This window comes from Populus euphratica, unplaced genomic scaffold, assembly GCF_000495115.2.
Source record: "Populus euphratica unplaced genomic scaffold, PopEup_1.0 scaffold73.1, whole genome shotgun sequence".
Lineage (NCBI taxonomy): Eukaryota > Viridiplantae > Streptophyta > Magnoliopsida > Malpighiales > Salicaceae > Populus > Populus euphratica.
The window spans coordinates 819,980-836,242 of NW_011499895.1; the positions used below are offsets into that span (position 1 = coordinate 819,980).

At 31.8% G+C, this 16,263-nt stretch overlaps 1 protein-coding gene across 3 annotated transcripts; it reads right to left on the reverse strand.

Annotated features, from left to right (window-relative positions):
• Positions 1 to 7,568: 7,568 nt before the first annotated feature.
• On the reverse strand, positions 7,569 to 14,096 carry LOC105131925 (AP2/ERF and B3 domain-containing transcription factor At1g51120-like). 3 transcript variants are annotated; one of them, XM_011035139.1, is made up of 4 exons: positions 13,557 to 14,096; positions 13,095 to 13,400; positions 12,830 to 12,864; positions 7,569 to 8,825 (listed from the first exon to the last, which is right to left on the reverse strand). In XM_011035139.1, exon 4 carries the CDS (start codon positions 8,816 to 8,818, stop codon positions 7,781 to 7,783), a length of 1,038 nt encoding a protein of 345 aa, XP_011033441.1. In that variant the 5' UTR covers positions 8,819 to 8,825; positions 12,830 to 12,864; positions 13,095 to 13,400; positions 13,557 to 14,096; the 3' UTR covers positions 7,569 to 7,780. The 3 variants fall into 3 exon arrangements, with proteins under 3 accessions (XP_011033441.1, XP_011033440.1, XP_011033442.1); XM_011035138.1 differs by having other exon boundaries at positions 13,095 to 14,096; XM_011035140.1 differs by having other exon boundaries at positions 7,569 to 8,836; positions 13,095 to 14,096.
• Positions 14,097 to 16,263: the final 2,167 nt, after the last annotated feature.

Genomic DNA, 16,263 nt, shown 5'->3' on the forward strand with positions numbered 1-16,263 from the left:
TTTTTTTTTCTTAATTTACATACAAGTTAATTAAAAATACATTTTATTATTTACTAAAATAAATAAAAAGAGCAATAGAACAGTGTGATCAGTGAAGGAGAAAGCATACATGCTTGGGCCCACTTTTGTCCATGGCCCGTTTGGTTGGTAAATCAAGATGACCAAAGCATCAGAAGTGCCACATAGGACGCCAGTTTCATACCGAAGCTAGATTTGTAATAGAACTTAAGTTGGGCTTACAATTGAATAATCAATGGGCTCTACCCATCATGACTTACAGTTGAATAATCCCACGTCTAGTTTGACGATTATTGCCCCATCAGAAGCTATTCATCATTCTCTCTCACTCCTCTCATAATGCAAGTGGCAATAAGAAGACTCCTATACTATAAGTTGGGATAGCTTGAACCGCTGAAGATATCATTATAGTTTTTCCAGTTTTTGACAACATTTTATTTCACTAACCATGGATCCTTTTCCATAATCAATCACGGATATAATAAAAAACATTACTTTTATTTTTACTAATTATAAAAAGGCAATTTGAGATATTTTCTATGATTTAAAAGATTATGGACCTCTACGATATTTAAAACATGTAATCTGTATTTATCCCATATTTTTGCTAAAGTAGGTACTAGATTTAGCAAATTTAATTACTTGCCCAAAAGCTGTCTCATATTATTGAAGTAAGTGCTTAACCATGATGCTTTTCCGTGTAGTAGCTCTAAAGAATATAAAACTATTATTTGTAAAAACATAAATAGAAAACACAATGAGATATTTAAAAAACCTTACATCCATGAATATCTCTATTTTTTTCGACAAGTCTAATTAAAGTAGGCAAACTCTCATTATAAAAAGTAAACAAGTATGGTGAAAGTGGATCACCTTGTCGCAGATCCCTACTTGGCTGAATTGATCTAACTTTTGTTCCATTTAAACACACAGAATAAGAAACTGATGTAATACATAACATAATTAGATTCACCCAACTAATAATAAATCCTAACTTCAATAAAATCACCTGTAAGTAATCCTATTTTATTATGTCATAAGCTTTACTGATATCGATCTTTAAAGCTACTGAGCCTTTGTTACCTTTCTTGTATTGCTTCGTATGATGGATGGTTTTAAAGGTAATAAGGACATTATTATTAATTGACCTTTGTAGGACAAAAACTGTTTATATAGGTGAAATGATTTTGGATAGAATTCCCCTTAATCTGTTAGCCAAAATCTTCACCATAATTTTATACAAGATATTACATAAGACAATTAACCTGTTGTTTTTCATGAAAATTGGATTGTCACCCTTGAAAATCAATACAAGCATGGTCTTAGTAAGTTTTGTTGGGAATTCCTTGCTCCTCATCCAATATCTGCAAGCAGTACATATAATTGGCCTTATTAAGTTCCAGAATTGTTGAAATAACTTAGGATTGGCCTTATTAAGTTCCAGAATTGTTGAAAGAACTTAGGATTTAAGCCATCAATTCTTGGTGAAGTATCTATTTCCATCTAAAACACATCTATTTTGAATTTCTTGTCTTGGAATAATGAAAAAAAAGTAGAGTTTATTGTTGTAAATATAAAAAAGGCCATATGGATTGTTACAAAGTCACTTCAGTCAAGACTTTTATCAAATAGTTGGTGAAAATAGTCTAACACCATATTTTCCATGCCCCTCTCATCTTTAAATTCCACCCTTATATCATTAACCAACCTCTAAATCTTGTTTCGTCTCCTTTTTCATAGATGTAGATATATGAAAAGTTCTTGTATTAACGTCCCTATCCCTTAGCCAATCCTTCTTTACACGTTGATGCTAATATAACTCCTTTTAAGATAGCAGCCGGGAAAGCTTATCTTAATACCTAAAACAAACCTATGTTATTGCTATATCTCTAAGGCTATACAAAGCTTGAAGATGATTGTGACAGTCCGACATCTCCTTTTTGAATTCTTCGATAGGTTTCTTGCCCATTAAGCAAGACTATTTGACCATTACTAAAATCTATCAAGAATTTTATACATTGATTTTTTCCACGCATGTTGAACCATAATTCCCAAGTCTGGCTTTTTAGTCCATGCATTTTCAAAACAAAACGTGAAGTGTTTATGATGGAAAAACAATTTACAAAATACCCAATAAAAAAGACTATGATCAGAGGTCCTAATAATGAGGTTAATGAGCTCCATATTCTAATAGTGAGATTGCCATGAATTAGTACACAACGCCTTATCCAGGTGTTTTTGGACCCAAACAGAAGTCTTTCCACCCTTTTCCTAAGTGAATGGATAACCCACTAAAGGAATATTAATCAAGTTTCAGTTTTTTACAACATATATAAAACCTTATATCAAGGATAAGGGATGGGGATTATCTTTTTAGTCCATGCATTTTCAAAACAAAACCTGAAGTGTTTATGATGGAAAAGCAATTTACAAAATACCCAATAAAAAAGATTATGATCAAAGATCCTAATAATGAGGTAAATGAGCTCCATATTCTAATAGTGAGATTGCCATGAATTAGTACACAACGCCTTATCCAGGTGTTTTTGGACCCAAACAGAAGTCTTTCCACCCTTTTCCTAAGTGAATGGATAATCCACTAAAGGAATATTAATCAAGTTTCAGTCTTTTACAACATATCTAAAACCTTATATCAAGGATAAGGGATGGGGATTATCTCCCCTTTTATCTTCTAATTGAAGCAAATCATTAAAATCTTTAATCCATACTTAAGGAAGATCATATCTTTTACTGAGAGCTCTTAAAGGTTCCATGATTCCTACGCCTATATTGTTATGGAAACTTAAAAAACCATTTATTTTTATTGAAAAGAGTTTGTACCCTATCACTTCTAAATCTACATGGTTATGAGAGTATCTAATTAATGTAATAGCCTTTGAACCCTTCCAAAACACATCTAAACCACTTATCTTAATTTATTAATTGCAAAACACTCATCAAACTTAATTTTCCCTCTAATAGATTTAATTCTACTACTATCAACTCTAGTCTCTAAAAAAATAACATCTGACTTTTTAGACAACATTAGCATTTTAAAAGCTTGAATTGTATAAGAGTTGGCAAGTCCTCGGTAGTTTAAGCCTAAACAATTCATGGTTGATGGCAAGCGTGATCATCAGGTCTTGCTATTACTCTATATCCATCAGATATGCCTATAATCTCCATTGATGAGAAAGTTGGCCCAACAAAAGTAGTCTCATTTACAAAGCCTATTGAACTTGTATTACCTTACCCTAAACTCACCTTTTCTTCTTTTTTATATCATACAATAGATGAAGACCTAACTCTTTTAGCCCAAATAACTCCTCTTGAACAACCTTAGCCCTTCTCTCTCAGCTATTTATGTCAATTGTAATATATGTAACTGAAATGCCTCATGAAATTATAGAATTAAATGACGTGCTTAATTGTTGGACTGTGATAAATGTAATGGTTGTTAATCTATTCTTCTCCACCTTGTTATTATCCCTCAACCACCTACTGCTGCCCTATCGTATTTATCTCCTTGTAACTGTCTTGAGCCATGCTCTCTACTCCTTGAGAACCTTGCCATCTTGAACTCGGGAGAGTTTATCACGGTATTAATTAAAGTGACCTAATAAAATATAGATGAAACATAAAGTTAGGAGATGTTCATACTTGAATTTGACCAAACATCATGAGCCTTCACTTGTGTGAATCTTCTTCCATTGCTTCAAAGGAAGACTACTATCAATCAGAACCCAGATTCTCATGTAGTTCCTCCAAACACCATTATTATTGTTCATATCATAATCGACAAATGTCCCAATAAAATTTCTAAAATGTTTTCCAACGCCTATAGACACGCATCCCATTAGTAGATCATGCACCTGAACCTAGAATTCTATATGATTAGTGGCAATTTGGATAAACACATCCCTTTCTTTGAGTTGATGGAGCAATAATAGATGGTTGTCAAAAGTTGATGGTGCATCTTCAAGTACTTTTTCATATCAACTTGATGAAAGAATTGAAATAAATAATGATTAAAATTAAAATTCCTTATACACATACCTCTAGTTGGCCGCTACATACTAGACATACTAGTAACTTTATTTCTTATGGCATTAAGATCCCTTTATATGTAAGAAATCTTCCCATTAAATAAAAATTAAAAGATTGCACCTCCATTCTTAAATCCTCATCTTCTAAAACTAGTTCCTTTTCTTCTTCTTTTAGCAAAGATAATTTTTCAAGACATGATTCCATTGACAAAAACTAAGAATACACAAGACTCATTTCCTTGTCAAAAAAGCAAGATCACTACTTCTTTATATTAGAAAGACTTGTAGCTTCAACAATTTCAAAAAATCACCATATATTTTTAATTAACCAAACATAAAGCATCCTTTTCACATATATTTCTAGATTATCCATTACAAATTTGTGGTCATAGGATGACCTTTTTAACCTAAAAGCCTATAAGTATGCCTAAGAATAAACTTACATAGTCATTGACAAGATAAAACCACCTCTTATTTGATCAAGTTAAAATTATAGTCAATTATCTTAAAGTATTGCTTGGATATTAGTAAAAAAAATACCTGACTAGCTTGCTTAATCTTTAACATGTTTTTTTTTTATTGGTACAAGAATTATAAGTGTAGAAACAATATGCATGGTTAAACCTAATTTTGGACATGATTCAATTAAATATCCAAACTTATTAGATTAGTTGATGATGTGGATCATTAATGGTCAGCAAGTTAACATATAGGTCTGAACTTGTTGGCAAAATAATAATAATAATAATAAAAATAAATTTTATTTTTTATTTTAATAAGGTTTTGATTTAGCCTATAAGTTGTTCGGTTCAAATATCCAAATTCATTGATTTAGTCGATGATGTGGATCATTTTGTTAACGTATAGGTCTAAACTTTTTAGCAAAAAATAAAATTAAAAAAATTAATTTTATTTTTATTTTGATTAGGTTTTGATTGAGCCTATAAATTGTTCAATTCAAATATCCAAACTCATTGGATTATTCGATGATGTGGATCATTAATGATTATTGAGTTAACGTATAGACCTAAACTTTTTAGCAAAAAATAAATTTAAGAATTTTTTTTTATTTTGATAAGGTTTTGTTTGAGCCTATGAATTGTTTGGTTCATTTATAAATATGACTTGACCTAGAGTACAAGTAGTCAATATTTTAGATTAATCTGTAAAATTTGACCAAATTTAACCATTATCACTATCTTATAAGTTGTTAGAGTTTTAGATCAATCCGTAAAGTGGGACCAATTTAACCATTATAAGTGTTAAAAGAAAGAATTTCATACTAGCACCTTTACCCTACTAGATAAAAAAAAAGCATCATAACAAGATTATCCTACTATACTAAAACACTTATAAAATTCTAGTTATTCAACTCGTGCTTTGTCGTGGGTTGGATAATTTTATTTTTTTGATAAAAAATAAATATGCAAGCTTTTCCATTGTTTTTCCTTCTTTTTTTATATACCAAAAATCCCAATTACAAATTGTAAAGCTTATACATATCTTTAATTAAATAAATCGAGAAGCATCAATGCTTATAAATGAAAACAATGTTAAATTTTCTATTCAATTTGCCTCACCGCAAGTCGAATAATGTTTTTTCTAACACAAACGAATGAAGTGTAGGTGTTATTAACATATTTTTGGACATCAAGTAAAACATATAATTGTAAATCAATAAACCGATGCTTATAAATAATAAAATAAAATAAAAAATTATATGTATTAATAAAGACATGTAAAATATCAAGATAGTTCTTAACGTAGTCGAAAAATAGAATAATGTTGCAATTGCTATAGTCAAACATCATTTATCTTTTGTTTTGTATAATAATTTTTTTTAAAACAAAACATGTAAAGAGAAAAGAGAAAAAAATGAAAAAGAATGAAGATAAGAAGAAAAAGAATAATATAAATAGACCATGTGTAGAGTGATAAATATTCCAACTACAAAGAATAAAAAAAAGTGCAAAGAAGAAAAGGAAGAAAACCTAAAAAAATATTACAAAAGAATGAAGATAAGGAAAAACAATAGTGATAAATATGCCAAGTATAAATTAAAAAAAGCAAAGCATAAACTTAAAAAATTAGAGATTTGCCACCAATATAGTAAAAAAATTGAAGAAAATGTCAATTGTGCCATTTCTATAGTGAAAATGCATTTGCTTTTAGTTACATATATAATTATAACAATTTATTATTCATCTAAACAATGAAGCACTTTAACTTTTTTTCTTTTTAATTTTTATTTTTTTAATTAGACCTTTTTATAACCTAATGTGATGAAATTAAGCTTGAGATTGTGGTAAAAATATCAAATTAAATTCAAAATTCATCTCAGATATAATACAAATAGAATTTCATCTACCTTGATTCCTTTATTTTTTTCTTTTTCCTTTTCTTTTTATTTACCAACTTTTTATTTCATTTTATTTTTTTAATTTTATCCAGTAACCAAAAAAATATGACAACATATTTCATTATCCATAAAAGTGAAGCATGCTTTTTTGTTTTTTTAACCTTTCCTTTTCTTTCCTTTTCCATTTCACCTTTTTTTTATCTTTTATTTTTTTTAATTTCATCAGTTAATATTTTCATGATTTTGAATTTATTTTCATTATTTATTTAAGTTTTTCATATAGTCTGAATTAATCAAATATGTTGGCATCTCAATATTATATATATAAAAGATGTCAGCTTGATTTATTTTTAAATCTAAACTACACTTTTACTAAGTATTTAAGTTACTTTTTGACCCATCAAATTGAATGAGACATGTCAAAATAACGCTAACATGATTTAACTTTAACCTGAACTAGGTAAGGAATCGGGTTAAAAGGTTTTTTAGTTACCCACTAATCTGGGTTTAATAACAATATTTCCAAATGATTTCTTATGGCTTGGATTTTTTTTATGTTTAAAGCCATTTTGATTTGATCCGCGACATGGAACTCACCAGTAAACTAAGATATCCCAATTTAATTAGGAAAGCATCGTCAACTAAGATATCCCAATTTAGTTAGGAAATCAGTATCAAAGTTGCCTTTATGCAAAACATGCAGGTAAATCACCATTTTTTTATTGGTTATGAGTAATTGAATATTTGCTTTTGCATTACAATTAGATTTTTAAAATGTTTTTAAATTACTTTTCATATGAAAAAAAAATTAAAATAATATTTTTTAATATTTTTTAGATAATTTTAATGTGTTAATCTATATATATATATATATATATATATATATTTTATGTGTGTGTGTTTTAATATGCTTTCAATTAAAAATATCTTCCCCGCCGCTTTCTTGTATTTGTGAATACCAATGGTGCTATGCATTAACTGGCTAAGGGACATTTTGGCCCAGGATCCAAAAGACCATCAAATGCAATCACCTGGTTAAAATGGAACTGAAAAATGAGAAACACAATACCTTGGGCGTTAAATCCCGACATTATGTCTTGGAAGAGGAAATGCAATGATTGCTCCCTTCCCTGCTTTTAAATATATAATATCATTAACTGCTTCCTTTAATAATTTGGCCAATCACTAAGATCTTGCCCGACAATTTTAGCATCCACCCATGCTGCCAATTACAAGTCCCATATAATTAAGGTAATTTCTAGTAGTTAAAATTGCTCATATAAAAAGCTGAGCCATCGGAATGAACTTAGCAACCCGCTAAAAGGCTGAAGAGAGAACCCTAAGAAACCATGTCATTCTACATAATTTGCATGCCAAAGAGTTTAAAGCCTGTTTTCACAGCATCATGTGTTGTCTTATCAGCTCGCACCATTCTGTCTTCCTCGACCTTCTTCTTGATACCTTCTTCTTGGAGAAGCTGCAACTCAACTTTGGACGCAATGCTTTGGTTGGATGACTCTGCAACGTTACTGCTGTTTTCACAGTTGCTTACATCAATCATTTGGAATGTTTGAGCAGCGGAATCTACAGTCTCTCCACTCTCGCATAAGCAGAAAACAATGGAATCATTTGCCTTCAATTTTTTTTCCTTCACGAATCGATTCCAACCCCTTGTGAAGACATAACTCTGACTGCTTTTCCAATAACAATACCGAAATTTCCACAACTTCATTGACTTGTCATAGAAAGCTAGTATCACATCGACTACTTTGTCAGCCGCCAAATCTTCTTCAGCACTTTCAGAAATGTTTGGGAAGTACTTAATAGCGTATTTCTTAGGGATGACAAGCCTATTTAGTTTCCCAACATCACTTGGTGTTAGCTCCTTTCGAAAGAGTTGCTTACATGCTAGCCCTTCACTACTTTGCTGCATCATAAGCTTGAGGCTGAGTGCAGTCCCCACACTTTGGGAGCATGTTCTTATAAAATCAGCAAACTTGGATTGGTAGGTACCATCCTTTATCATGGCAAGCACGACTTCAATGCTGTAATAACTTTGAAATTTTGGCTCTTCGACAGTTATGTCAGTTGGTGGGAAATTTCTCCTTGAATCGCCACTCCGAAGCTTTATTGCTGCACTATCATAAGCCATAGCTGCCTCCCTTTCAGATTTGAAGGTTCCTAGCCATATCCGTTGGTGGTTGGCATATATTTGACAACCCCAGTGACCATTTGGCTGTGGCACAACACCTTTGAATCTTGAAGCGCTAACATTACAGCCAGACCTTGCACGCTTGCTTGGTGGAAATGGTTGAGTGCTGCTATTTGAATCTGATAGTTCTTCAACTGCAGGTGTTTCTGCATTTAAAATCAAGCTCACATTTTCTTCTTCCATCGAATTCCTGCGCGAAAACTCTTCGCAGCTTAAAGTTAGTGAAGTGCAAGAGGAGTGATATAAAGAACAAGAGCTTCATCTAGAAAAATGAACACAGGCCAATCACTGTAAGTTTCTAGCGTGCTAAGTTTGATATAGCATATCTTGTATATATGATTTCAACCTTTATTTCAGTGTCAAACAAAAATGTCCAAATGCATCAGAGCATGAAGTGAGCTTGGATACGGACTTGATTCTTTAGGGGCATGTCTTAAGGAACAAAATTAAATTTCCATTTTTGTCTTGACTAAACTGCATCAAATAGCAGAAGACAACAAACTTTCTTCCAATTTGCATGCTTTTGGCACACGAAATAATCAATGCAGAAAAGGAATACAAAAGTAGCAAGAAGAAGGTTATGCACAACACCTGATTCTCTAACTTATCTATGCCTACAGAATTAGATAATTCGAAATCCGGTTCCTATAGATCTCCAACAACAGTTTGTTATGGTTTCCATCACGAAATCAGCTATCAGATACAATAAATTTGAAAATATTCATTTAAAACTTTAGGATTTTCATTCCTCTACAATTAAATTATTAGTCTGCAAGATAAATAAATAAAAAAAAGAGTTATTTTGTTTCAACAGGTGACATCAGCTCAATTTCAGTGAAAATTAATTAAAAAACTACCCTCGAAAGTCTCTGTATTTCGCAGTTTCTAGGCAAAATACTGTCTTGGTTCAGTAAAAAGGGATGTGATCTTTCCATAGTTCATATAAAACAACCAAGCAAAGTTTGAAAACATTGCTTCCCTAGTCAAAATACATCCCAGCCTCATACTTTATCAACTGAGAGCAAGAGAACCATCTCTTCAACCATCATGATCATATATATTGAAAACATGATAGACCAGCTTCGACAATATGACTATGATCCCATATAGAATAGTATAGCAGTACAAAAATGCATTGCTTCCCTAGTCAATCACCACCCTCTCCTCCTTTAATAACAAACCTGAACAATACAGCACTGAACACAAATCCAAGAGATGCTTTCTTCATTCCCCCCAAGATCCAGAATTCAATTCCACTTCATGTTTTATATGGGTTTGTATGCATAAGACTAGCACAAACATGAATCTTTGTCTATCTAGCTGAAAGTTCTCTGTGCCAGCTTTGTACCAAGGCCACTTTTGAATAAGAAAATTCTTCATTCAAAACAATCTTGAGAATTCCCAAGCATCGTTGAAACAAGCTCAAAACAATCATTTCTGATATCTTATTCAGGTTTTGTTCTTATCCAATATAGGAAACGACATACAATCTGGAGTCTGGGGCTTGAGAGAAGAAATGTTCTTGGTCTTTTGCCCCTTCTTCTACAGCCTAAAACGACTAATTACAGACTCCCCTAGGACAGATGGACTTGAGAGTGGCATAAACATCTGAAACAACCAGATCTCTGATAACCTTATCGGTAGTATCAACCAGAAAAAAAAGGAAAAAACTAATCTTTAGAAGAACATGAACCAATAAACAGATGATAGCACCTCTCAATCCTTAAAGCATCTTGGTGCTGTAATTACTCAGTCTAGGGTTTAGATTAACGAGGCAAACTTTTGCAGAGTTCTTAGTAAATAAAGATAGAAAACAAAAAAAAACCCTCACAAAAATCTAATCTAGGTATATAACATCTATTATATATTTGATGAGACTTCTCTACCCTGACTTGGAAGTTAGAGCCCGATGTCAACATGAATAAAGTGAAAATTCTATAAAGAATTTAGGTTAACTGCATAGCTTTTCTTGAAGTATGACAAATTCAACTAATTGCACATATGATCAATGCACAGATATGTAGAATCAATGCAATGAATTACAGCTAAGATGTCCATCAGCAATCTGAAACCTGATTATGAATGTGCTTAACTTCAGAAATTGTTATACGATTCAAATTCCAGCTACTCAGTAAACTGGAAAAACAAAGGATGAGATATAACTCTGCACAGACGATATCTAACAGCACAATTACGGCACACAGTTCCTCTAAGTGATAGAAACTGGATAGATTCTGCTCCTTTACTCAACTTGGCATTCATGACGAAAGAGGTGAACAAAAAGTAAGTGCTGATTGCAAGAAATTTGGTAAAATCAAACAACTCAGCAGTGGAATAGATAGCTCTTTGACACAGCAATATATATAGAAAACCGCATCAAGGAGGAAAGTACATGAACTCAATAAAACAAGCATAATTACAACGTCCCATTATACATGAACTACAGGACTCAATGAGAAACCATTTTTGAACAGGAAATCAACATGATTTGAAAAATTTTATTGAGAAAAAGAAACGTTTCTTTCACATGGTGTAACCTAACGTCATATAGATGCTTTATTTCCAAGCATTGGAGGTCATTTTTTCTTCCCCTCAACTTCCATGTATATAACAAAATCCTTTATATTGTTGCATCCACAATCTTCATAGTTTAATTTACTTTCCAATAAAATGTTCGCGATGATTCCTTCCTCATTTATGCCAGCGTATCGTACAAAACATTGCTTGTACACTCTTGTGTGTTCGTTTGTGTTTAGAATGCTATAAAATGAGACTACAAAGAAAGTTTTGATTTGAGAAGATTTCTCCTAGGAAGTTTATAAGATAGAGATCATTGACTCATGCCTAACAATAGAACTATAGCTTGCATTAAGTTCTTAAGTGGAAGAGCCAACCAAAGCAGCTTGTTTTCATAAACAACCTGACTTGCCACGCACAGACTGGTTCAACATTGTGCATGGTACTGCATTCATGAATTTGGTCTGCCATTATGATTCTTTTAACATAAAAAATCAATGTTTTCATCTTGAACTTTGTTTTTCTTAAGAAAAGGGGCATCAGATCAGAAGATCAAACAGCATAATAGCGAACAACACTGCTAAAACTGATAGAGAGGATGGTATTGGTTATAGGAATTATGAGCATAGTTTAATTTACGAACAGAAAAAAAAAAAAAAAACTCAAGAGTTTTCCCTAGAAGTGAGAAAACTTCATGCCTAACTACCAAACCACTCAACTGATATCAAATTCATTAGCACAGTACCTGTAAAACCTAAATTGTAGTCTGAAAACCCCTCTTGACATTCATTATGACGAGTGCATCAAGTCAAGTTGCTAAAAGTCTATACAAATGGTCCTTCACTCTATCAATTAGTGCTTGCCGAAAACCAAACAGTAGTCTTTAATATTATTTCTCACGCTGTCCTTTTAAATTGTAGGATAGGATGATGACAAATAATTGGATGTCTAATCACATCTACTTAGTTTCTTTTTCGTAATTTGACAGGAACTCATGTCCTGCCACACACATTTTATATAGAAGTACATTTTATATAGAAGTACTTCTCACAAGGAGGAAATAAAGTCCAGTCATTCAATATATCTTCTGTTCAAGGACAAGATATAGTCAAGAATATTATAGAAAGGAACCTTTAAGAGCACATACACAAGTCAGTTCCTTTAACTGGTGGACTAAAGGGAAAAACAAAATCTGTAAGATTATTGTAACTGGTAAAAAAAACCCTGCAAGTACACACAGCCAAAATTAGAACATCAGATGTTAAAGAATGACCGTTATGAGGACTGAACGAAGTCTGATCCACGAACAAAAACTCATGAATCTACCATTAAAGAAGCATAAAATTATTAATAACAAACTGTCTAGTACTTCATTTATAGATTAGTGGAACTGCCTTCATGAACACAACAGATTTAGATTAAAGAGGAATCCTCCTAGCTATTAACTTTTATGCTAAACAATTTCGAAACCCTATTATATTGGCTCACACATCTTCCTTTAAAGCAATTGATGTACAATCCAAGAACCCCTAAATCCCAATAAAAGCAAACTAGAGAGATTATTTTCCAAATCTAGCAAAAAAAATCACTGAAGAACACACATAAAATTAGAAGAAACAACACTGGTAAGTACATCTAGAAAGCAAAAACTAACATGTAAGAGAAAAGGAATGCTACCTGACTGCTGGAGACAGAAGCCGTCCGTTGCCCCACTATAACCAAGCAAACAGCAAGCGCTTTAAAAACAACTAAGGGTGATTTGCTACTTCAAATAATAAAAGCACAGGCCTTGGCAAATAAGAAAGATCATCCATAAAAGGAAGCAAATAAAGATCGAGAAAAATCAGCTGGCAAAATTAACTACTAACCACTGAACATGGAAATTCCCCATGGCATTTAACCCCTAAAAAAAAACAAAAATTTCCTTCGATAAATTACTTGCCTTAAGGGAGCGAAATAATGCATATCTGACCAGAAGAGGAAACAAAGACACTTTCCCATATTTGGCACCTTATTTGCTGACCCTATTTTCAGGAGAGTCCCTTTTCTCCTACTGCAAGTACGAGTTCTAGGCACCAAAAAAATCCCCGAATCCACAATACCCAAAATTTAAAGTACTGCATTAATTAGTTAGGTTAAACATCAGTAAAAACAGAAAAATCTGGATAGGCTTTCAAAATAAAATAAAATAAGCAGACCCAGATTAAGAGACAGTAGTAGCCACACAGCCCTTTCCTCCTTCCTTTACCTTGCATGGTCACCAAGAGATACAAAAGGATTAAAGAAAGAAGAGAAGCGGGAGAGTCTTGATGAATCAAAAGCTGGTGAAATATAATAGTGGGAACTCATTTTCAGATTCCAAAATACAGTTTTCCGTTAAATTTTGAACAGTAAACAAGCGTACTTCAAAGAGCACAAATCGTCCTCTCCTTCCAAAAAGAGGACCACCATGAAAAGCCACGCTTTCGAGCACCATCACTAGTTTTTTTGTTGTTGTTGGTTTATATAAGAATATAAGCTCACACAAGTGGATGAAATTTGACAGGGAAAATTCTTAAAAAAAAAAAAAAACTATAATAATCTGATGTATGAAATGAACCCGCCAAAAAAATCATTCCATTTCTACAATTCTAGTTACCAGCCATTATAAAATAATTTCATTGCCTGAAAGAAAAGAGAGAGGTGTCATATAGAGCAGATTTTTTATGGATGGGGAGGATGATGCGTCAAGCTTGCACTTAATTACGATACTTAAGGCAGTGCCGCTCTTCAGCTGCCCTTTCAGCCATAAAGAAAGCGAGAAAGACACAAGCGTATGTTGTGATAAAGGAAGCTGCAGAGAAAGAGAGAGAAAACACATACATCTAGAAGATAAGAAGGATCAGTTACAAGTGGAGATTATAATTGAAATAATAACCACACACACACACGCACACACACACACACACACACACTAAGAAAGAAGAGGATAGCACTTCTTTTTTCCTTGAAAGTAAAATAGAACTGAAAAATGAAGGTTTAGTGGGTGCAAGAGGAAACACTTGGAAGTGGAAGCTGACAGAAGAGACGTGAGCACACACGCTGCAATGGAATGCCTTCATACCATATACTTTCGTGTGTGCTCACTCTCTTCTGTCATTCTTTTGTGTCCCTCTTTAATTTTCTGAACTAGAAAATGAATTATACGGGCAAAATCTAAGCACCCCATGAGGTCATCACTCAGATCTGGAAACACAGATGCACACATCAAGTTTTATATACATCAAAACCAAGAGAATTCTTTAGCTGCACCATAAACTAACTAGGGTTTGCTCAATCACCCAAGGAAAAACCCTTAACTTTCTTTGTTCTTCTTCTTCTTCTTTGTTTTCTTTCTCTAATCGAGTGCGGCATAAGCACTTTTTTGAGACAGAAACCTTTGTCCTCCTGAAGTTTTTCGGTTGGGGTGTGTCCATAAATAAGGAGGAGCGGACTGGGAGAGGGGAGAGAGAGGGGGGGTGTTTTGTTTTGGAATGACTTGCCCATCGGTCCTCGAAGAAATTAGTTTTCTACGACCAAAAATGAATATGTAGTAATCTCAATTATTATGGATGAGCAGATTCAGGTGGAGGAAGCCAATCACATTGCTGGATTCACCCCCAACAGTTAATTACTGGAATTATTCGTTGCGTTTCAAATCTTGAAATCAAGTATTAAAAAATTCATTAAATTTCTTAATTGATAGCAAAATCATTTCAAGGATATGTTTACCATCAAATAAAAAAAAAAATCTGTGAATTGTTTTTTGAAAATTAACATTTTTGAAAAACAAATTCAGAAAGTAGTATAATTTTTTTTTAAAAAATAATAATAATACAACTAGATCTAGAAAGAAAAATATATAAAACTTTAATAAAAGAGGTAAGAATAAAAATAAAAAATAAAAAAAATAAAAAATAAAATTGAAATATCAATAACAAAAAGGGTCAAATTATGATTCTTGAATAAAAAAAGAGAAAAATAAATAAAAAGAAAAGTTAACTAACAACAAACTAGACAACTACTATCTACATGTGTCACATCACTAAAATAAAAATGTTGTGACACTTCCATCAACATGGTATAAGACCTTTTTTGGATGTTAAAAGGTGCTGTATAGACTCTTGAAAGGCACAAACACCTCTCATACATGTATTGAAAAGTGCATCATATGTGCCCTAATCATTTTTTTTAATATATATTTGATTAAATGTTATATTGCTCCTAAGATGACCTTATAATAATATTAATATTAATAATAATAATAATAATCATTGTAAAAGGATGAAAAAATTTATAGACATCAATTTTAAAAGTTTTGCTTTTGAAGGTGTTTTGATAATTTCACTATCTTTATACACACACACACACACCAAATTTTCATATATTTAAATTGATAATAACAAAAAAAACCCACTATAATAAAATAGACAAATACAAACAAAAACATCAATGAAATTTGTTTGGTTATATATTACGATTTGTTAAACTCGTGACATAGATCATAGACTCTACAGGGTTTACTAATTTTATTTTTAAAATATTTTTTATTTAATTATATAACAAAAAAATTGACACTAACTTTAAAGCAATCAAATAGAAATTTTTTAAATGATTACAATGAGTTGTACATAAGAAAATGCTTTCTAACTTGAACACAGTAAAAAACTGAACAATATTAAAATAATATCTAAAAAAGAATTTATTAAAATAAAAAAAGTAATTTATTTCAATTAACTAATTTTTTAAAAATTACATTTAAATTATTAGAAAAAAGCAGGTTAGACATGTTAGCTTGAATAGTCAGCACACCTAGAACACCTTGAAGTTTTGATTTTTCTTTTTCCAATTTAAATCACATGACGCTTTGTTTGCTATAGTAGATGACACGTTGTAGTCTTGCCTACATTCCAGACATTATAGAGATGGTCATAAACTTTAGGATTTTTTAAACTAAAAATCTATTTTTAAAAAACATATTTTCATCTAAAAATACATAATAAATACCGTTAGAATCTCTAAAAATCAATTTATCAATCCAAAAATTATATTTTTGGTCTAAGAAGTATAATATCCAAACTAAAATAACCAGA